Source organism: Ranitomeya imitator, chromosome 7 (genome assembly GCF_032444005.1).
Source record: "Ranitomeya imitator isolate aRanImi1 chromosome 7, aRanImi1.pri, whole genome shotgun sequence".
Classification (NCBI taxonomy): Eukaryota; Metazoa; Chordata; class Amphibia; order Anura; family Dendrobatidae; genus Ranitomeya; species Ranitomeya imitator.
The window spans coordinates 59,852,474-59,876,709 of NC_091288.1; the positions used below are offsets into that span (position 1 = coordinate 59,852,474).

Consider the following 24,236-nt stretch of genomic DNA (forward strand, 5'->3'; position numbering starts at 1 on the left):
ATGGCATATTTTAACAAAATTAAAACAAATAATATTCTTAGTAGCAGCAGGAATAAAATAATAGTAAAAACTTATCAATTTAGAAATTTTATTAATGGGAAAAAAGGTATTGAAAAAAACAAACAGATTTTACAGATCTTATCCATTCATTGAGAATGAATGATCAGCCCAGGAGGACAAATAGGCAGATTTTTCTTATAGGATATATTACAATATTTCTTATCTTTACTTGTATTGCTGATTTCTGAAATAACTAAATTAAACAATGGTTACTCTTTATATGAAATCAAAATTGTTTTCAGGAATAAAAAGGAAACTAGCTATCTCGTATATCGTTATGTACACATTGGTTATCTTGCAGAATATTTGAGACTGTTTTATTTCTTTGGCAAGGTAGCTAAACTTGAGGTCAATGTCTGACCCTTTCTCAAATCTTTCAACAAAATCATAGATAAATACAAAGTCATAAACTCATCTACAGACGGCCTGTTTCTGGGTATTTGCCCCTCATCAGTGTATAGCAGAGTCTGTCTGGCTGAGAGCATCACCATTGAGGCAAATGCTACATTGCCAAGAATGACTTGTAGGATGACTTATAAGATAGATACTATTTCTCAGTGGTTCTAGTCTCTTGTGTTTTGCATGAGAACTAATTTGCATACTATTCTCCCATGGGGCATTAGCTGTAGGTTTCATGCTCAGCTGACCTTGGAATTAGTACTTCACCCATCATTATGAGCACAAGAACACGCCAGACTATACCTTGATATAATAAGCCTTTATACCCCAATTACACCCTCACCTTATGTTTACGATGTCTCTTACCTGTACCCCTGGTTGTGCTATAAATTGCTGATCTTTTGCTTCCACTGCCATCTCAAGACAGTTACTTTTACCCCAAGCTTCACAGGAATAGACCAGCAGCATCTCTGCCAAATCTTCATCATTACTGTAACACTCCGTGAACAGTTCTAGGCCAGGAACAGAATTACAGTCAGATATAATACATAGATAAGGCCTTTAAAATATACCGTAAGTCTTATTATACACTGATATTTATTGCCATGACATGCTACAGAGAAGAAAATGCCAAATTATTTGTACTCCACTTTGTATACTTCCAATCTATCCTTTCAGAATAATGTTCATTGCATGACCTGCCAACAAGGCCTGAATCCAGGTTAATGGAGGATCTTAAGAAAAGTGTTTAAACCCCTCATCCAAGTGGTTGTCCACTACTGTTACTTTACCACCTGGACTGGCACCGCTCCCGCCATGTCAGCAGCGTTTGTTCAGACAGATTACTGAAAAGCTGCAATGGTCACTTAACACCATGTGACTACTGGAAGCCATGATGTGTGATTTGTTACTCTACAGCATAGATTTCCACTACTCTACAGTCCAGTGGTGCCGGCTTAACCCACTCCATTTGATTCTTGGTATTGTGCTTGGTGATGTACATTTTTTTCCATTTTTTTAGATTTTAAAAATTACAAAAAGGAAAATGGGCTGATGCAAAAGTTTGGGTACCCTGCATGGTTAGTACCTAGTAGCACCCCTTTTTGAAAAAATCACAGCTTGTAAACACGTTTTGTAGCCAACCAAGAGACTTTCAATTCTTGTTTGAGGGATTCTTATTAATTCTTCCTTGAAATATTCTTCCAGTTCTGTGAGATTCCTGGGTCGTTTTGAATGCACTGCTGTTTTGAGGTCTAACCACAGATATCCAATGATGTTCAGATCAGGGGACTTTTAGGGCCATTATAAAATCTTCAGCTAGCGCCTTTTGAGGTCGTCTATTGTGGATTTTGACCTGTGTTTAGGATCATTTATCCATATGTAGAAGCCATCTTTTCTACTTCAGCTTTTTTTTACAGACAGTGTTATGTTTGCATCAAGAGTTTGTTGAAATTTAACTGAATCAATTCTTCCCTTTACCCGTGAAATGTTCCACGTCCCATTGGCTGCAACACAACCCAAAAGCATTATTGATCCACCCCAATGCTTAATGGTTGGCATGATGTACTTTTCCTTTTCCTTCTTTTTTTTGCATACTTCTGAAGCTGAATTTTATGGTGAGGACACAAGAGAGATTTTCTTCTGATGACTCCATGAAGGCCATATTTGTGCAGGTGTCTCTAAACAGTAGAACAATGGCTGCATTTTTATAAAGCTGGGAGATTTTCAACACCTGACCTTTCGTAACTATGGTAGTGAAAAATCCATAACCCTAACAGGCTAGCTAAGGTCTGAAACCTTGGCATAAGTTATCTGAGCACATAAATCTCCAGTGGTGCCCAAACTTTAGCATATGCCCATTTCACTTTTTGTAATGTTTCAAATGAAGAAAAAGACTATATAAAAATTTGACAGAGGAAATGTGTCATCTTTAACTTTTAGAGATCATTTAATCTTCAACTTGCTTAACTGTTCACAATAAAGGTACCTTCACACATAACGATATCGTTAACGATATTGTTGCAACGTCACGCTTTTTGTGACGTAGCAACGATCCCGCTAACGATCTTGTTATGTGTGACAGCGACCAACGATCAGGCCCCTGCTGGGAGATCGTTGGTCGCTGGGGAATGATCAGGACCTTTTTTTGGTCGATGATCACCCGCTGTCATCGCTGGATCGGCGTGTGTGACACCGATCCAGCGATGTGTTCTCTTGTAACCAGGGTAAACATCGGGTTACTAAGCGCAGGGCCGCGCTTAGTAACCCGATATTTACCCTGGTTACCATTGTAAAAGTAAAAAAAAAAAAAAAACACTACATACTCACATTCCGATGTCTGTCACGTCCCCCGGCGTCAGCTTCCCGCACTGACTGTCAGCGCCGGCCATAAAGCAGAGCACAGCGGTGACGTCACCGCTGTGCTTTACGGCCGGCGCTGACACAGTGCAGGGAAGCTGACGGCGGGGGACGTGACAGATATCGGAATGTGAGTATGTAGTGTTTTTTGTTTTTTTTTACTTTTACAATGGTAACCAGTGTAAATATCGGGTTACTAAGCGCGGCCCTGCGCTTAGTAACCCGATGTTTACCCTGATTACCCGGGGACTTCGGCATCGTTGAAGACAGTTTCAACGATGCCGAAGTTGTTCTCCTGATCGTTGGTCGCTGGAGAGAGCGGTCTGTGTGACAGCTCCCCAGCAACCACACAACGACTTACCAACGATCACGGCGAGGTGGTATCGCTGGTCGTGATCGTTGGTAAGTCGTTTAATGTAACGGTACCTTAACAGCAAACCAGGGGTGCCCAAACTTTTACATGCGACTGTAAGACTTGCATTCAGCTGCTTAGCCATGGAAACCCATGCCTTTAAACTCCTAGCATACACAATTGGACACAATATAAATGCCTTTGAGGTTTGGACTATGCAGTTATTGAGCTAGCAGAACATTGGTGACTTTTCTGCATCATGTCTCTTAGCACTTGGCACCCCTAGCCTGTAATTTTACATGGTCTACTACTTCATTGCTGAGTTGCATTGGATCCTAGTCACTTCCATCTTTCAATACTAGTCACAGGTGATATTTAAAAGGAAAGACATTTCACGAATGGACCTTTTATACGATTGACATCCTGCTACATTTTGTCACCAGTATTCGCAAAAGACAGATTGTCTGACTCGGCGCTGAATTTTATTAAATGTTAAAATGATACTGAACTCATTGATTAAGAGTTGCGTCCCCATATATGTGTCCATGTTGTCTATTTATTACATTGTTGCATGTTGCTAACTATGGATGTTAAAATGTGATATTTATCTGATCACAATATGCGCTCATAATTCATAACTATATTTGCATTTTAAAATGATCTCATGTAGCAACATAACTGAAAAGTGAGTTTGCACTATAAGTGCTGTTTTTATACCTAAGGGATAATGTCTAAGACTTTGCTTCAACCCATAAAGAAAAAGGGTCATAAAATATTAATACTACACTGCTCATTTCATTAGATCTACTGTACATCAATACTCAGTCTAGCCAAGGAACAATTGTATGAAGTCTACACAGACCAGGATAAAAGTTGTCCCTTGGGTACAGGTACGTTACCACCGATTAATTGCATTCTTCCAATAAGATCATTTCTAAAAATACATTGCTTTTATTAACCAATGAACGTCTCACAGTCAATACTATTCAATATTCCTTATTATTGTTTAAGTATAACATTCCAATAAAACTTTACCCACGGCTTTGCTTTCATACTCATTTGCAATCTCTTCTGATTCTCCAGCAGCATTGATATCATTTTTTACTTTAGCCAAACTTTTTAGCAGTTTGCTTGCTCCCAGCGCAGCCAGAGTGCATCCCCTTGTCTGAAATTAAACATTAAGAAATAGATTCTAGTATTATTTCCAACAGAAGCTTCCAGCACTGAACAGGGTTATAATATATACAGCTCTGGCAAAAATTAAAGAGACCACTGCAAAATGTTCAGTTTGTTTGATTTTTCTCTTTATAGCTATATTTTTGAGTAAAATGTAAATTGTTCTTTTATTCTATAAACCACTGACAACATGTCTCCGAATTTCCAAGCAATACAGGTCCTTCTCAAAAAATTAGCATATAGTGTTAAATTTCATTATTTACCATAATGTAATGATTACAATTAAACTTTCATATATTATAGATTCATTATCCACCAACTGAAATTTGTCAGGTCTTTTATTGTTTTAATACTGATGATTTTGGCATACAACTCCTGATAACCCAAAAAACCTGTCTCAATAAATTAGCATATCAAGAAAAGGTTCTCTAAACGACCTATTACCCTAATCTTCTGAATCAACTAATTAACTCTAAACACATGCAAAAGATACCTGAGGCTTTTATAAACTCCCTGCCTGGTTCATTACTCAAAACCCCCATCATGGGTAAGGGTACCGTCACACAGTGCAATTTTCATCGCTACGACGGTACGATCCGTGACGCTCCAGCGTCGTAACAATATCGCTCCAGCGTCGTAGACTGCTGTCACACTTTGCAATCTACGACGCTGGAGCGATAATTTCATGATGTATGTGCGATGTAGAAGCCGTTGGTTACTATGCGCACATCGTATACGATATATGTTACACCATGCAATCATGCCGCCACAGCGGGACACTAGACGACGAAAGAAAGTTTCAAACGATCTGCTACGACGTACGATTCTCAGCAGGGTCCCTGATCGCAGGAGCGTGTCAGACATTGCGATATCGCTCGAACGTCACAGATATATCGCTCGAACGTCACGAATCGTGCCGTCGTAGCGATCAAAATTTCACTGTGTGACGGTACCCTAAGACTAGCGACCTGACAGATGTCAAGAAGGCCATCATTGACACCCTCAAGCAAGAGGGTAAGACCCAGAAAGAAATTTCTCAACAAATAGGCTGTTCCCAGAGTGCTGTATCAAGGCACCTCAATGGTAAGTCTGTTGGAAGGAAACAATGTGGCAGAAAACGCTGTGCAACGAGAAAAGGAGACCGGACCCTGAGGAAGATTGTGGAGAAGGACCGATTCCAGACCTTGGGGAACCTGAGGAAGCAGTGGACTGAGTCTGGTGTGGAAACATCCAGAGCCACCGTGCACAGGCGTGTGCAGGAAATGGGCTACAGAGAAGCAGCACTGGACTGTTGCTAAGTGGTCCCAAGTACTTTTTTCTGATGAAAGCAAATTTTGCATGTCATTCGGAAATCAAGGTGCCAGAGTCTGGAGGAAGACTGGGGAGAAGGAAATGCCAAAATGCCTGAAGTCCAGTGTCAAGTACCCACAGTCAGTGATGGTGTGGGGTGCCATGTCAGCTGCTGGTGTTGGTCCACTGTGTTTCATCAAGGGCAGGGTCAATGCAGCTAGCTATCAGGAGATTTTGGAGCACTTCATGCTTCCATCGGCTGAAATGCTTTATGGAGATGAAGATTTCATTTTTCAGCACGACCTGGCACCTGCTCACAGTGCCAAAACCACTGGTAAATGGTTTACTGACCATGGTATTACTGTGCTCAATTGGCCTGCCAACTCTCCTGACCTGAACCCCATAGAGAATCTGTGGGATATTGTGAAGAGAAAGTTGAGAGACGCAAGACCCAACACTCTGGATGAGCTTAAGGCCACTATTGAAGCATCCTGGGCCTCCATAACATCTCAGCAGTGTCACAGGCTGATTGCCTCCATGCCACGCCGCATTGAAGCAGTCATTTCTGCCAAAGGATTCCCGACCAAGTATTGAGTGCATAACTGAACATTATTATTTGATGGTTTTTTTGTTTGTTATTAAAAAACACTTTTATTTGATTGGATGGGTGAAATATGCTAATTTATTGAGACAGGTTTTTTGGGTTATCAGGAGTTGTATGCCAAAATCATCAGTATTAAAACAATAAAAGACCTGACAAATTTCAGTTGGTGGATAATGAATCTATAATATATGAAAGTTTAATTGTAATCATTACATTATGGTAAATAATGAAATTTAACACTATATGCTAATTTTTTGAGAAGGACCTGTACATTTTGTATTTTTTTCTGACAAAGAAAAATGGTAAAAAAAAACAAAAAAACCCAGTGCTTTCAGACCCCAAATAATGCAAACAAAACAAGCTCATAATCATTTAGAAACAACAATACTAATGTTTTATCTCAGGAAGAGTTCATAAATCAATATTTTGAGGAATAACCATGATTTTTAATCACAGCTTTGATGCGTCTTGGCATGCTTTCCTCCAGTCTTTCTCACTGCTTCGGGTGCAAAAATGTAAGCAGTTCTTGTTTGTTTGATGCTTGTGACTATGACTATCCATCATCCTCTTGATTACATTCCAGAGGTTTTCCATGGGGTTCAGGTCTGGAGATTGGGCTGCCCATGACAGGGTTTTGATGTGGTGGCCTCTTAATTTTTGCCAGAGTTGTATAGGAAAAACATTAATAGCATTTTATCTAAATAAAATTATTATATTAAGCTATAATGGTATAAAGATAGCCAGAGTATAATTCATCCTGCTCTATAGGGCTGTTTTTTTCTGTTTAGCTCAGCATAGTTTTTACTTAAAGGGAATCTGTCACCTCATTTTTCCCATATAAGCTGCAGCCACCACCATTAGGGGCTTATGTACAGAATTCTGTAATGCTGTGGATAAGCCCCCGATGTAACCTGAAAGATAAGAAAAAAATACTCACCCAGGGGCGTCTGGTGCAATCTGGGTCCGATGGGCGTTACAGGTCCGGGTCCGGCGCCTCCCATCTTCATGCGATGACGTTCTCTTCCTTGCTTCTGTCACGGCTCCTGCGCAGGCGTAATTCTCTGCCCTGTTGAGGGCAGAGCAAAGTACTCCAGTGCGCAGGCGCCGGGAAAGGTCAGAGAGGCCCAGCGCCTGCGCAATGCAGTACTTTACACTGCCTTCAACAGGGCAAATCAGTACGCCTGTGCAGGAGCCACGACAGAAGCAAAGAAGAGGACGTCATCGCATGAAGATGGGAGGTGCCGGACCTGGACCTGCGACGCCGATCGGACCCGAACCGCACCGGACCGCCCCTGGGTGAGTATAATCTAACTTGCTTTTCTTATCTTTTTGGTTATATCGGGGGCTTATCTACAGCATTACAGAAAGCTGTGGATAAGCCCCTAATAACAGTGGCCACAACTTATATGCAAAAAATGAGGTGACAGATTCCCTTTAAAGGGAACCTGTCACCTGAATTTGGTGGGACAGGTTTGCGGTCATATGGGCGGGGTTTTGGGGTGTTTGATTCACCCTTTCCTTACCCGCTAGCTGCATGCTGGCCGCAATATTGGGTTGAAGTTCATGCTGTGTCCTCCGTAGTACACGCCTGCGCAATTACTACAGACCCTCTCATCCCTTGGCATCACAGACTTGGCCCTATCCTGGATCTCATCATACCTAACTGACCGAACATTCAGCGTCTCCCATTCACACACCACCTCCTCACCTCGCCCCCTATTTGTCGGAGTCCCACAAGGTTCAGTTCTAGGGCCCCTGCTCTTCTCCATCTACACCTTTGGCCTGGGACAGCTCATAGAATCTCACGGTTTTCAGTATCATCTCTACGCTGATGACACGCAGATCTACATCTCTTGACCAGATATCACCACCCTACTAACCAGAATCCCTCAATGTCTATCCGCTATTTCATCCTTCTTCTCCGCTAGATTTCTAAAACTTAACATGGACGAAACAGAATTCATTGTCTTTCCCCCATCTGACGTGACCCCCCCAACAAACCTATCCATTACAGTAAACGGCTGCCCACTCTCCCCAGTCCCACAAGCTCGCTGCCTCGGGGTAATTCTTGACACTGATCTCTCCTTCAAACCGCATATCCAAGCCCTTTCCACTTCCTGCTGCCTTCAACTCAAAAATATTTCACGGATCCGTACATTCCTAAACCAAGAACCTGCCAAAACCCTAGTCCATGCCCTCATCATCTCCTGCCTCGACTACTGTAACCTCCTGTGGCTTCCCTCTCTAACAATCTCGCACCCCTCCAATCTATTCTAAACTCAGCTTCCCGACTAATCCACCAGTCCCCCCCGCTATTTCCCAGCCTCATCTCTGTCAATCCCTTCACTAGCTTCCCATTACCCAGAGACTCCAGTACAAAACCCTAACCATGACATACAAAGCCATCCACAACCTGTCTCCTCCATACACTGTACATCTGTGACCTCGTCTCCCGGTACTTTCCTGCATGCAACCTCCGATCTTCACAAGATCTTCTTCTCTACGCCCCTCTTATCTCCTCTTTCCACAATCGCATACAAGATTTCTCTCGTGCATCACCCCTACTCTGGAACTCTGTACCACAACATATCCGACTCTTGCCTACCATCGAAACCTTCAAAAAGAACCTGAAGACCTACAGTATCTCTTCCGGCAAGCCTACAACCTGCAGTAACTACCAATCGACCAAACCACTGCACGACCAGCTCTATCCTCGCCTACTGTATCCTCACCCATCCCTTGTAGATTGTGAGCCCTCGCGGGCAGGGTCCTCTCTCCTCCTGTACCAGTTGTGACTTGTATTGTTCAAGATTATTGTACCTGTTTTTATTATGTATACCCCTCCTCACATGTAAAGCGCCATGGAATAAATGGCGCTATAATAATAAATAATAATAATAATCTCCTTATCAAACCCGACAGGATATGAGACATTGTTCACATACAGTAAACGATTTCATATCCCTTATTTTTTTTACATATTCCTCACTAATAATGTTAGAAGTGTCTGTATGCAAAATTTGGTGGCTCTAGCTGTTAAAATAAAGGGTAAAATCACGGAAAAAATGGTGTGGGCTCCCACGCAATTTTCTCCGCCAGAGTGGGAAAGCCAGTGACTGAGGGAAGATATTAATAGCCTGGAGATGGACCACGGTTATTGGCCCCCCTGGCTAAAAACATCTGCCCCCAGCCACCCCAGAAAAGGCACATCTGTATTATAATATATATATATATATATATATATATATATATATATATATATATATATATGTCTCACTGATATATATATATATATATATATATATATAAACTGTATATATGTTTTCACGAATATTTGAGCTTATTATACTGCATGTCAATTTTGCAGGGTTGCGAGAAAAAAAATGCAGTACGGATGCCATACGGATTACATACGGAGGATGACATGCGTAAAATACGCAGCCACACCCTGCCCACGGATGACATACGGATCACTGTTTAGGGAACATTTCTGCGTATTACGCCTGTAAAAAAACGGACCGTATTTCCCTACGCTAAGTGTGACCCTGGCCTTATTGTAAAGAACATAAAAAGTAGCCCAAAGTAAAAAGGCCCATGTCTGTAACCATATGGCTGGTTCAAGAAAAAAAAAAAAGGTAGCAGGAGGCATGTAATAAGTGTAAAAACTTGTGACCTCCTGTTTTCTTTAACTGTATGTAAAAGCATTTTGGCAATAATTTTTTATTACAATTTTAGCTTCTGCAGCATGTATGTATTATTTATAAGACATTGTTATTTACATAAGTATTGCCTGACTGTTCGGGTCCGCAGTCTTTCTTTCTGCTCTCCTGAGAGTTCTTCTAAGGGTATGTTCACACTAGGCGGTTTGTCAGCATGTTTTTAATGCATTTTTTTAATGCTAAGTTTTAGCTGCGTTTTACAGTACCAGCAAAGTTTAAGAGATTTCAGAAATCTCATGCACACACCTTGTTTTTTTGTGCTTGGCATGGTTTTTGCACAATAGAGCATGTCACTTCTTTCAGCGTTTTTTTTTTCAGCGTTTTTCACCCATTGAAAGCATTGGTTGGTGAAAAAAAGACAAAACAATCGACTAGTGTGAACATAGTCTAAGATGATTCATGACCAAGGTAAAGCTCACATTCTACTAAAATTTATTTGATTATACATTATGTTATGACTTGGCAACTTCGCTCTTGTTGCCATGTTTGTTATAGACATAATACAAATGTCACATTTATCAGGAAACAAAAAATTAAAAAAACATATAAATAATTAAATGCAACCACGCATGTACATTACAGCTCCTACCTGCTCCCATATTACTTTAGACAGTTCTCTCTTGTTCTGCAGTACGGCCCATATAAATAGCACCTGGATGGGATGCTTTATTATTGGAGTCAGATCCTGATAAATGAAAAAAAAATACTTATTGATATTTCATATTATAATCCACATGATTGTGTTCAATAACACATTGGTATATAATAATCCTTAATCCCTTCTTGATGTAATAGCATGTGTTATTCAAGAAGGTATTTCAGCAATTGCATATGTTGGTATGTCTTGCGGGTCAAAAGACATGGTGATTGGGCAATAATGACTGCTGCAGCCTATCTTCCCTCATCAGCTAGTGGTGCATCAGCATCCTCGCTCCCCACATTGTATCGGTGATCACTCCTATTGGCAAATCTGACCGACCAATCGAACAATCTGGAGCTGTAGAGATGCCACCTCACCACCTCATTGACCAAACGTTAGTGGAGGAGGAGTATGCTCTGGACACCGCCGTGCATGCCTTCTTTCCGGTCAGGAACAATGTGCAGAGCAGTCACACTACCAGTGTCAGTGACTGAGCGATTTAGCGCTGTTGTATACAGCTAAAAAAAGATCACTAATAGTGATGAGCGAACATGCTCAGAAAATGTGTTAACTTAGCATGCTCGGGTGCTAACCGAGAGTCTTCGGCGTGCTCAAAAATTATGTTTGAGTCCCCGCACCTGCATATCTTGTGGCTTTTCGACAGCTGCCACACATGTAGGGATTGCCGGTTTGTTAGGTAATCCCTGCATGTGTTGCGGCTGTTGAACAGCTGGGAGACATGCAAGAGCGGGGATTCGAGCATATTTTTGAGCACACCGAAGTCACTCGGTTACCACCCAAGCATGCTCAGATAACACCTTATCCAAACACGTTTGCTCATCAGTAATCACTAAATCTCCTGATTCATGATCCAGGCCCTGTCCCTGTGCATCCCCTAATTTCTCCCTCCCAATTCCACACCTTTTCCCAGTTGTGAGTCCTGCTGTTGAATGATGACCAATGACACAAGTCGCTGATCAGAGTATCTGCTCAGTATTTTTGCAGGACATATCTCTCTATTTTTGGTGATTTGCGCTACCCCTGTGTGCGTCCTGTGGCCACCGAGTGCTGAGCAGTGACACATATCACTGATTGGCATCCACCTCTCCGTGTGTGCAACTTGCTTTGATCAGTATTGTACGAGTTATATCACTGACCAGGTTGCATGTTAACATTTTGTAGCAGGATTTTTCTAATAGAGAAAAAAACCTAAATAAAAATATACGGTAATTTAGATAGGATAAATAATAGGATAGCAAAACAGTCAAGCCAAATCTGCACTGTAAAATGGCAATCTTTCCTTTTAGAACTCTGCAGTGAGCCTGAACAGCAGTTTCTGACCACATATGGGGTATTGCTACGTTGGGGAAAAAATGTGCAATTGTGAAAATGTAAAATTTAATGCAACATTTTAATTGACAAAAACATAATTTTTAATTTTGAGGCCCAATTTTATAAAATTCTGGGAAGCACCTCTGGGTTCAAGATGCTCACCATACCCATGATACCCAAATTCTCTGAAGTGTTTAGTTTCCAAAATTGGGTCACTGATTGTTTTGTTTTTTTGCTGTTTGGGCACTTAATGTTCTCTGCAAATGCGAATTGGCATCCACAGTTTATTCCAGCCAAATTTAAGTTCCAAAAGTACAATAGTGTTCCTTCCCTTTTTGAGCCCTGCTGTGTGCCTAAACAGTAGTTTTCAACCACTACTGGGGCATCAGTGTGCTCATAAGAACCTGCACAACAAATTTTGTGATCTATTTTCTCGTCTAGTCCTTATAAGAATGAAAAATTTAGGGCTAAATCAACATTTTATTGAAAAAAATTAAATTTTTTATTTTTTCTTTCTACTTTGCACTAACGCCCGTGAAGTACTTGAGGCATTAAACTTCCTGAATGCAGATTTGAATAGTTTGAGGAGTGTAGTTTTTAAAAATGGGAATTGCTTGGGGGTTTTCTGACATATTGGCCCCACAAAGTCACTTCAAAAGTGAAGTGGCCCCTTAACAAAAGATGCTTTGGTAATTTTGTTGAACAAAAAAAAATGAAAAATTGCTTTGAAACTTTTAACCCTTCTAACATCCTAACAAAAAAATACATTAAAAAAATTATACTATTGTAAATTTGACATATGGTAAATGTTGTTTTCTAGTTAGTCTATGCAATATGACTGTTTTTAGGGTGTAAAAATTCTGAGTTCAGCAGTTTTGTATTTTTGAAAATTGTCATCAAATTTCAAATATTTTTTAAATAAATGCAAATCGTTTCAACCTCAGTTTGGTAAATGTGTCAGGAAAAGCTAGAAGTATTCCAGAGTTATTAACACATAAAGTAACTCATGTGAGGCTTGAAAAGTTTGGCTTGGTCAGGAAGGTGAAAATGCAAATCCTCTGGGCACTGGGAAAGGGTGGACATTTGAATGCAAATATGCAATTTGCATACTTCTGACCATATTCCAACTAGACGTGTTTGGCCTCACTAATTCACTTGTATTCAGTAAAACCACACACATCAAGTTGGCGTGTGACCACATGTATGCAAATCACATACTCACGGTCACATGACCCCCTGCTTATGGCCCCAACAGCGTGTGTGATGTGAGGATTCACAGGTCTTCGTATACATTGACTGATTGCAGACTTTAAGCACAAGCTGGGACAACCCCTTTAAGATATTGCAGTAGTTCACCTGAATCTCGGAGTCATCGCAGCTATTCCTTTCCTCTTTCCGATTCCGTTGGTAAGTCAAAACCATCTTCCAGATAAAGGTGAGTAAAGAATCATTGTAAACATTTTTGGCGATCTGCAAGTTACGAAATACTAGAGTACTTAAGTGTTGAGAATAAAGTTCAGTGAGGATTTCACTGGAAAGAAATTTGCGTAGATTCAAACCGTTCTCTAGGAGAAGACGCACAAATTTTGGCCTGTCTTTTATCAGAGCTGCAAACATCGCATCTTCCAAGTCAGATGACTATGAAAAACAAGGTAAGAGAAGAACATAGCAATGAAGGGGTGAAAACTAATGAATTAAAAGTAGACATGGTATTAAAGTAGATGAAAGATTATCAGCAAAAAAGAAGCAAGATTGGATTGGAAACAAGTACTTTTCTATTAGAACACACGGCTACACTGAGATATGAAGCTGAAGGCCTTTGCTCCATGTAACGATGTTCTTCTGGATTAATGATATATGATGAGTTAAGATACAATTAGGCTGCATGTGGTCAAGCAGCTGATACATTCTTTGCCTTAAGTATTATGTTCTATCAGTCATCAGCATCATTTGGCTTAATTGTTGGTATCCAAAAGAACTGATGAAATGGACTATTCGCTTGCAAAGACCATGACAGTCTACAAAAGGTTAAATTAGACCAAGGCTTATTGCGGAGAATAAATATTACCACCATAGCATGTTAATTAAACCTCTTAATAAGAAGCACTTAGGGGCACGGTGTCTCAGATGTGGTGAAACAGTCCAATCAGGAAAATGAGCTGCATGACTGAGGCACTATTATTGAGTTCACAGTTATGGCTACATCTAACCTAGACATAATATTAAACTGCATTTTATTTTGGGGGAAAAAAATTTAAAAAGTGATACATATGTCCATTTTGCATGCATACCTACTCTATTTTTACATCCTTTAAAAAAAATTACAATACTGACAAATGTGGAGTATTGACATTGGAATGATACCCACCTCCCATCTCCGATCATTAGTGAAGATCTCCTCGCTGGCCAACTCCAGCTGGTTCCATTCCAGAAGAAGTTTCAGCTGAGCATTCCAGTTATCCTTATCCTGCTCATTGGTGCTAAAAGCTTTGAGAATTAATTAATATTAGGAAAATGAAGGAACTGGTTCAGATTAAGGTTACCTGCTAGGATTTGATCAGTATTTTGAATTGGCATTTGTAAGCTAAAACCAGGATTGAAGCAAACAAGTAGTATAAGGGAAAAAGCTTGAACTTCTGCACTTTTGACCCATTTCGGATCAAAATACATCCAGAAAAAGTTTCTGCAGTTGATTTTATATTGGAGCTGTTGGAGCTACACATCTATGTCCTCGCTGTACCCTAGATCCGAGAAGCCCACCTGAACCTCATTATTCACTTATGAATTCTAATAAAATAAATACAGAATAAGGAGCCAGATTGTCCCATATTGTAATTGGATGAGGATGCACACGGTCTACATGATAATCACAGGTGATTTATTGCCTGCTGGCGAGTTACTGCACTTTACAGCTGACAGCATTAGAAAACAATGAGGAAAGTCCAAGTCCATGTACTGCTATTGAAGAGGTCATGACACTGGTGACATTAGGTAACTGGAGCAAAAGACTACAAGTGCACTGGGGCATCTCAATGCTCTTGAAAGAAGCAGTTCAAATGCACTGACATGCTCACTGCCCAGACTGATTTGCATATGGATTCTCCACTAGATTTTGCTATCTATATCAGATCACTAGAAAAAAGGGGCTTAAATTATGATGGCCTATTTTACTATGCTGAAGACGTCACCAGTAATGGCTTCATCGTGGGGAGGGTTTTTATTGACATAAGTTGGTGTGTTGCTCGTTAGGCACTAGTATATCTAATGATGTTCCTGGAATGATGATGCTATATTGGATAATGTTAGTTTTCAGGGCTTGCACAAGTCCGTTCTGTAAACCTGGGCTTTTAGGGTCCCCAAAAATAACATCTTTGTGCCACGGAACTCTTACTTATAGGTACTAATTTACAAATCTGGTCATTAACTGGACTTATTTCAGTAATTTGTTGCTACCCTACAATTGAAGCTACAGCTATATGAGCGTATGAAATCCCAAGTAGAGATACCAGAGAACCAGTAGATAAAGAAATCAAGGCTCAATCCTTATTGACCATCTACTCTTCTGTTTTCTTCTCTATTGTCTATAGAATTCTGTTGTTTATGTGACTCCAATTATTTGCTATACTGTATCTCAGCTCACTCCACCTGAGATACGAACACAGATAATTATTCAGTGTATTAATAAAGCAATAAAAATCACGACTCCCGTTATTTTTTTGGCATACCTTTAAAAAGAGCATAAGAGATGGCGTTAGTGACAATCTCGTCTCCGGCTTGCTCCATCTTGATCAAAGTTAAAAGATGCATATGCTCCATTATTTCTTTAATCTGTAAAAATAGAATCCAAATAATATCAGGACTGGTGCTGTCCAACAACTCAATTACTAATACTATGAAACACTTATTAGGGCTAAGTCAGACCACCATACAAATCAGACCAATGTCGGACTGGGGTGCCAAAGACCCACCAGTAACATTGACTTTGGGGGGACCCACTTTTCAACTGCATACAAATATTACCCTCATTTACAAATGTACCTATATCTCTATATAATAATAAACTGGATAGTTTGGTTACTAAATGATGACATACTGCTTTTTTCTGTACAGAGTGAATCAAGTGAATTATGCCAAGTACTGCCTATACACTGGAATTGGAGGCCAAGATGTGCACAGGGGCCCACCGGGGGATTACTCGGTTATCCGTTGGGCCAGTCCAAGCCTGAATGAGACCGAAATTGCACCGCAACGCATGGACTAGCAGGCAGTTTTCACAACCCAAGCATGCCCGCTTCATAGATTTCTATACAGCCGTCTGCCCGACTGATATAACACCGACCCAGTCCCAAAAGGTAAAACTACAGAAAATGTTATCTAGGAACCAAATGATTGTCATCTCAATCTGACGAACAGTGCACGGATCTCTGTACTTTACATGTAAAACTTGTTTCACAATTTCGTGAGTCAGGACATATGGACAAGCTTTCAATCCCACTTCATGTGGGAAGTTAATCAGTATAATTACCCCTTTGCTTCTAAAGATAGCTGCTAAATTATGCCTATGAATATTACCTTTAATGGCTGCTCATTTTTTCCCAAAATCATGAGAATGGCTAGAACACACCGTATGACTAATGTAGACATCGGGTAATGTTCTGGACTCGTGTCGTGGACGTGATATGAAATTTGATGCACATGTTAGGAACACAAAATGTCATATCTCCCTTTAATAGCATCATACACCCGGCTAATGAAAGAACACTCAGTCCTATCACAAGAACAGAAGCCGGATCTGTCTGGATGCTAAAACCTTCATTAGAAATTCATCCATTTTATAAAAAAAGATTTATAGTAGCACAGAGTCTCGGGGTCGGCAATAGTGGCTTTGCCTTCTTCAGCGTTTGCCACTTAATAAGAAAATGAAACATCTGAGGATATGGTGAGATAAAAGTGAATCTACATATGACCTGGTACATATTTCTTCAAAATTGCTTTTTCCATAATGTAATACTTTCCAAGAATGACATGAATAGACTGCTAAAATGAAAATGCCCAACTCTAGGGAAGGTGCTGCAGGATTTTCATACAAAGGCGGTTAGTATAAAAACTTTCTTATAGAGCATAGAAAACCTTTTCTACAGTCAGCATAGGGCTAATACTTAAAGGGAACCTGTCACATGAAAAAATGCTATTAATCCGCAGATATGGGGTTGATCTGCAACCCGCTGCCAGTAACTTTCTTCCTCCTGGTAGAACTCTGGTTTCAGTCAGTGGCGAGTTTATAGCTGCCACTCTCTATACGCAGAGCGGTGACTGAACCCGCGGTGACTGAACCTGCACCGCTGCCGCCCCCGTGCCTCAAACTGGATCTGTGCTGGGTGGAATAAAGTTTATTTCCTCCCGGCAGCAGGGCTATAAGTGCAGGCATCGGGCAGGTTCAAAACACTATCAACCTGCAGATTAACCCCATATCCAGGCAGGGACTGGCCCCCAGGAGAACAAGAGGATCCTATGGTGGGCCCCTACGCAGTGATGAGCTCTCCACACCACCATATGAGAAATAGTTGGCACAATATAAGTTTCACAATGTACATAAAAGGGTATCATCTCAACATTCATTTAACAAATGAAGGTTAGGTTATAACATCATACATCATGATGGTCCTACCATTTCACGGCTCTGGTAACCAATAGGAAATGCTCGGAGTTATAATGTAGCATTACTGATAGTCTTTATCCCATGAATCAGTCATGCCAGCTCATACCTTGCGTTCTTAATTGAGTGCAATATTCCTTTATTAAATATAGATAATAAATGTTATAATTTAATACAGTCTTTAATTTAGGGATTATTCCTGCCTTTAGCAATTTGTAAATGATTAAAAACCTTTTTATACACTGTTCACATCTGTGTTAGAGGCCTGGTCACAGATTTTACCAAAACTGGTGGACAAAATTTTGCACCTTTTTCTAGTAGATTTTTAGAGCTTTGTGTCCAGAAAACATGAGGCAAGACTCATCGAATTCTGATGTAAAAAAGATTTCAAAAGTAATCAAATTTTTGCTGCGCTGAGCTTTTGTGACTTTTGGCGTTCTCATGCCATTTTCACCCAGTTCTGACAAAGAGGATGGAGCTGTGGCGGAATGGGGAATTGGCAATCACCACTCTTCAAATTCATGACTAGCGGTAATGTTCTTTAAGCCAACAAATCTTACTCCAGTCCCTAACTGGAGTAAGATTTCAGGTGAGGTGCACACCATACGTCAGGTGTTCCTGATTCATTAAGAGCCATGCACCTCTTAATGAATCAGAAGAGTCTCACTCCAGCATGCCCCTCATTAAGACCGGGGTGAAAAATGGCAGTTTTGATTCATCGGGGGCCATGGCATTCTGAATAATGTAAATAGTTGGTGACATCTGCAGCAAAATCTGAATCAACACTAGGTGCATTAATTTAAAGCCAATGTTTAAGGAATTTATGAATAACCTACCCAACGTATCCAGGTCTCCATCTCATCTTCTGCCAAGCGAGAAATAGTGCGGGGCAGGAATCGCACCAGTTTTTCTTTAATGGCTGAAGAGGCAAGAGACGTGCCCTCATAATCCATAAGGCTGGCAATCACATCAGCTGTCTGACCCGATCCCTCCACCACAACACATGGGATCTTACTCTTAATGGCAGTGTTTATAGCCTGGAGAATTAAAACATTATAATGGTTAATCTTTTATGTTGACTATGAAAGAGCAGGCTTTCACATTTCTCAATAAAAAAAGGACCTAAATAAGAAAAATAATACGAAGAAGACCGAGATTATCGAAACGCGTTGGAATTGGTTCACACAGCGCTCCGTACCTATGACGGTCACGTGAACATCTACGTCACGCAAGGTCCTGTTTCGGCGTCTGCAGCGCCACAGGCTCCAAGCGTGCACCGGCTTCATTTGTGCGCCACCAGGAAGGACGCGAGAAGAAAAGAGGGGTGTGAATGTTTTCTTATAGCTATTCATTAAAGTTGGCAGAGTAGCTGCTGATTTTTTGGAGTGTATCTAAGTGAAAGTGGAGATCATTTGCATAGCGCAAAACGAATTGAAGGATTTTGTATAAATAAGACATATTCTCTAGTGCTCTTACTGCATGTCAGTAATTTAACAGAGGCATTGAAGTAGGCTGTAGTGTGGACTGAAAAGCATTTATTCCAGATTTTCTCTTGAGAATTAGTTGTATATCTATTTTTAAGCAAGCCTGAAGACCTTAATCCCTTCATGACCTTGGGATTTTCCATTTTTCCGGGTTCGTTTTTCACTCCCCTTCTTCCCAGAGCCATAACTATTTTACTTTTCCGTCAATATGGCCATGTGAGGGCTTATTTTTTGCGGGATGAGTTGTACTTTTGAACAACATCATTGGTTTTACCATGTCCTGTACTAGAAAACGGGAAAAAAATTCCAAGTGCGGTGAAATTGCAAAAAAAAGTGCAATCCCACACTTGTTTTTTGTTTGCCTTTTTTGCTAGGTTCACTAAATGCTAAAACTGACATGATATTATGTTTCTCCAGGTCATTACGAGTTCATAGCCACCAAACATGTCTAGGTTCTCTTTTATCTAAGTGGTAAAAAAAAAATTCCAAACTTTGCTAAAAAAAAATTGCGCCATTTTCCGATACCCGTAGCGTCCCCATTTTTCATGACCTGGGGTCGGTTGAGGGCTTATTTTTTGCATGCCGAACTGACGTTTTTATTGATACCACTTTTGTGCAGATACATTCTTTTGATCGCCCGTTATTGCATTTTAATGCAATGTCGCGGCGACCAAAAAAACATAATTCTGGCGTTTCGAATTTTTTTCTCACTACGCCGTTTAGCGATCAGGTTAATGCTTTTTTTATTGATAGATCCGGCGATTCTGAATGAGGCGATACCAAATATGTGTAGGTTTGATTTTTTTTATTGTTTTATTTTGAATTAGGCGAAAGGGAGGTGATTTAAACTTTCATATTTTTTTATTTTTTTCACATTTTTTAAAACTTTTTTTTAACTTTTGCCATGCTTCAATAGCCTCTATGGGAGGCTAGAAGCTGGCACAACTCGATCGGCTCTGCTACATAGCAGCGATCATCAGATCGCTGCTATGTAGCTGAAATGCAAGCTTGCTATGAGCGCCGACCACAGGGTGGCGCTCACAGCAAACCGGCATCAGTAACCATGGAGGTCTCAAGGACCTCTATGGTTACTATGCAGAAGCATCGCTGACCCCCGATCATGTGACGGGGGTCGGCGCTGCGCTCATTTCCGGCCCAATGGCCGGAGGCGCCTGTTAAATGCCGCTGTCTGCTTTTGACAACGGCATTTAACTAGTTACTAGGTACTATCCCGTCCGAGGTCAGAAAGGGGTTAAAGGCAGTCTGTCAGCTCAAAATGATTGTTCACAACAAGCACAGGAGCTTGGTGCTCCCTCGGTGTGTGGTGCATGCTTGCCACTCAGTATATGAAGGCGATACAAAGGAAACATGAGTTCTATTTGGAATCCAGGGGAAATCTTTCTGAGGGTGACCATTAATTATACAGTAGAGGGGAGGTAACGGTTTACAGGCACACAGCTATGACACAGTTCTGAGCTGCAGTTGATCACAGGGGTTTTATTCAAGCTTCTTTTCATCACACAGAATCACTTCTCTTCATGCAATGCTTCATGAACAAATATAAAAGTCTCTTTAATGATAACTTCTCTTCACACACAGTGTCTAAACCTAAGCAGAATTGTACCTTGCTCATGCAGTGAGTTGGGGGTAGGGGGATGAGTCCAGTGCTGTAGCTCTCTCACTTCTATCTTGGGGAAATATTCTTCTGGCTGTCCTGACTGCTTCTTTGATTACAGCAATCGCTTCCCAGGTAGAACTAGGCTATACAGCTTGTCTGATTTCAGTCTGACAGGAGACTCTCTAGCACACACCCTACTCTTGTACAGTATGTCCAGAACACAATAACAACTTTCCCAGTATCCTCTGGGGCTGAGCCAACCACTTCCTGTCTGCAATGACCATTTTATCCCCTATAGTTGCTGGATGATTCTAAATCAATGGTGCAGCTTCTATCTGTCATATGTGGCGGAGCAGTTTAGTGCACCTTCCAAACTACTCATTTTCCATCTATCTCTACCTTCTTCTAACTCCTGCAAGGATAGAGCTGTCAATCAAGGAAGAGAGATGTGGAGATAGATGTGAAACAAGTAGGTGGGAAGGTGACCTGAGCTGCTTAGACATACCAATGATTCACTGAGCGCCTTTGCTTGGTTTAAACAGTCATTATGTGGTGATAGAATCCCTTTAACAAAAAAAAGAGACATTCTGGAGAAATACTGTTCATGTGGTTGACAGGTGTCAAAACCAGTTTAGTACAACATCCTCCCATATAGCACTCTTGTGACCCATCAAACCACTCTCAATTCTGCAGCCACATTAATCCCCCTCTTCTATACTCACTTTTCTGCCTTTCACATATCCCAATCTCTTCATTTGATACCCAATGTCATGAAAATCCAATTCAAAATACTAACAAATACATGTCTCTCCATAATTTATCCTCTCCATATCTATACATCCAGAATCTCTCAATACTGTCACATGACCTCTTAGTTTACTTTCCTCTTATCTGTTCCTCACAGAACTGTCTCCAAGATTATTTTCATAAATTCATCATACATTAAAACTCATTACGCCAACAGATCAGACGTCTTCCACCTTTGGAACTTTCAAAAGAAACCTGAAATCCCATCTTTTCTGAAAATCCAACAATAATCCAACTACACTTCCATATGAGCAGCATCTACCCTCGCCCACTCTTTTCCATTCTCTTACCTTATATATTATAAGTCTTTGAATACAGGGTCCTATCTCTTTCTCTTAGTACCAGTGCGCCACTTGTTTAGTGACATTCATTTTATTTATTGTCTACTTCATGTTATATCAAAGGGAGTGGGCTCACTCAGATTTTTGCCTAAGAACACTGCACGAATAAAGAATGGTATCTAATCAACTATGTAGCAACTTCTCCCAACCATCCAAGAGCAATTTGGAGATGAACAATGCTTTTTCCACCATGTCGCAAGGCAAAAGTGGTAACCAAGTGGCAGAAAAGATTGACATTTTGGGGCCTATGGCCAAGAAATTCCCCAGATCTCAATCCCATTGAAAGCCTGTGATCAATCCTCCAACAGTCGATGAACAAAGAAAAAACACAGAAATTGTTAATTCTAAGCAATAATTAGACAAGAGTGGGCTGTCAGGATTTGGCACAGAAACTGATACCAAGCTGCCAGGGCGAAATGTAGTCATCTCCAAAAATAAGGGTCAACGCTGTAAATATTGAGTCTAAACTTAATGTATATGTCAATAAAAGTTCAAAAAAGTTATGACATGCTTATAATTGTGCTTCAATAGCCACAGAAACATCTAACTAAAATATCTAAAAGCACTAAAGCAGCAAATTTTTGGAAAACCAAAATTTGTGTCGGTCTCTAAATTTTTGGCCACTACTGCACAACGCCCTAAAACAAACGGCGTTTTAAAACAATTAATTTTCTTCATTAAATTGTAATTCACCTTTAATGCATCCTTTCCACCTCCCTGAGCAAAACATACAATAGGAATTTTTCCACCATAATTGGAATCTGCAGAAAAACATGGATAAACAGTGTCAAGTATCTAACAAGAGAAATTGTAATATTCGTTGTAACTGTACCTATGATCACGTTTTTCGCCGTTTTGTAACTTACTGTTGGCCAGAGTGTTAAAACAGAATTATTAATGAAAATAAAAAAAATTGCGTTTCTATGACTAGAAGCATTTTCAATATTCCATCATAGATTTGTACCTGGAACGTTGAGTTCTGAGATGTATTTTTCCAATGCCGCTCGGAGATCAGCTTCTGTACTTGGATGCCCATTAGATCCATTGTCCACCAGGATCAAATGGGTGTGGTTGTTGTCCAAGCAGTAGAGAGGGTCACGCTTCTGCTCGTCCATAACGTAATGAGCCACATAATTTCCCTGTCATATAATCTGATGTAAGAGACCACTTTGATGTTTTTACCTTTATAACATTGTATTTACAGTTATAAAATGTTATTTTTTGAAGGTCTCCATTTAATGTTTTAGTTGAATATTAGTATTATGGATTATTGGTTTTGCTTTAGGTCTCATTCAGATGTCGTGTTTTTTCTCATATAAGAAAACTTTTCTCTGAATCATCTATTGTAAGTCTTTTTTCACGTGTTTTGCTTCCTACGTTTTGTTTTTTTTTAAATGTATGTTTTGATAGTGAGCGACTTCCAAGCATAAAAACCAAAAGAAAAAACCGGTCACTTCTTTTAACCATTTCGGAAGTCTAAAAGCTGTTAAAGAGGTTCATAAAAAAACGCACTGTTGTTTTTACATTGAAGTGCATATGGTCATTCTTTTTGGCGTATTCTTAAGCACTTTTTTACAAGAGATCCAGATAGAATGAAAACTTGCCATTATAGGTGAGCTAGGCCAACAGTCTAATTTGTATGGGAGCCTCCCGACCCTACCTTAGCATTTGATATGTGTTCAAAGAAGAATAGGAACTTTGGAATTCCAATGACCGAACCTTTTGTTGATGCTCATCTACAGGGAAAACAAAACATTCTCTCATTGGACTTCCAATGTTTTTATTCTTCTTTGAATAGACATCAAATACCAAAGTAGGCTCCAATTAGACTGTTGGCCTAGCTCAGCCTGGCCTGGCAGTGGCTCTCTTATAGAGTACACTGGAATGTTCCCTGTGTATGGGGGAATCAGTGAAGTTATTTAAAGGTAATCTGTCACTCCCCGGGACGTATATGACCTATTAATATGGGCATACAGGTAATAGAAATGTTACACTAGTCCTACCTGTATGCCTTATATTAATGGTTTTATCGAAGAGAATTATTATACTCTTTCTTTATGTTAATGATTTCTTCTAGGTTTCAGGGCATGTGGTGCCTGGAAGAAATCCTTGCCTCCTGTCTTCATTGTAATACTTACCTCCTCTCATCAGCGTCAGTTACGACCCTGGAATACTGCACCCTGCAGTCCCTCAGAAATACATACCTCATCCTCCCTTCTGTGGGCACCACATTCAGAGATCTTCTGCGCAGGCAAATTTCGCTCCAGTGACATCTGGTGTGCGTGCCGATAAGGTGCTCTCCTCACCTCACTTTCTCCCTGCATAGTCATTGCCATGTACACATGGTTCCTAGTGATGACTGTGCAGGGAGGAAATGGGGAGTGCACACACAGGAGACCA

At 40.4% G+C, this 24,236-nt stretch overlaps 1 protein-coding gene across 1 annotated transcript in view; it reads right to left on the reverse strand.

The window, feature by feature from the left end:
• Positions 1–24,236, reverse strand: part of TRPM8 (transient receptor potential cation channel subfamily M member 8) — a 61,331-nt gene that overhangs the window by 14,603 nt on the left and 22,492 nt on the right. Inside the window, exons 6-14 of the mRNA XM_069733312.1 lie at positions 22,801–22,975; positions 22,530–22,597; positions 18,423–18,623; positions 15,656–15,758; positions 14,299–14,417; positions 13,287–13,568; positions 10,548–10,643; positions 4,205–4,334; positions 826–971 (exon numbers count right to left, since the gene is read on the reverse strand). Coding sequence (XP_069589413.1) covers positions 826–971; positions 4,205–4,334; positions 10,548–10,643; positions 13,287–13,568; positions 14,299–14,417; positions 15,656–15,758; positions 18,423–18,623; positions 22,530–22,597; positions 22,801–22,975 — 1,320 coding nt within the window. The remainder of the gene's footprint in view (positions 1–825; positions 972–4,204; positions 4,335–10,547; positions 10,644–13,286; positions 13,569–14,298; positions 14,418–15,655; positions 15,759–18,422; positions 18,624–22,529; positions 22,598–22,800; positions 22,976–24,236) is intronic.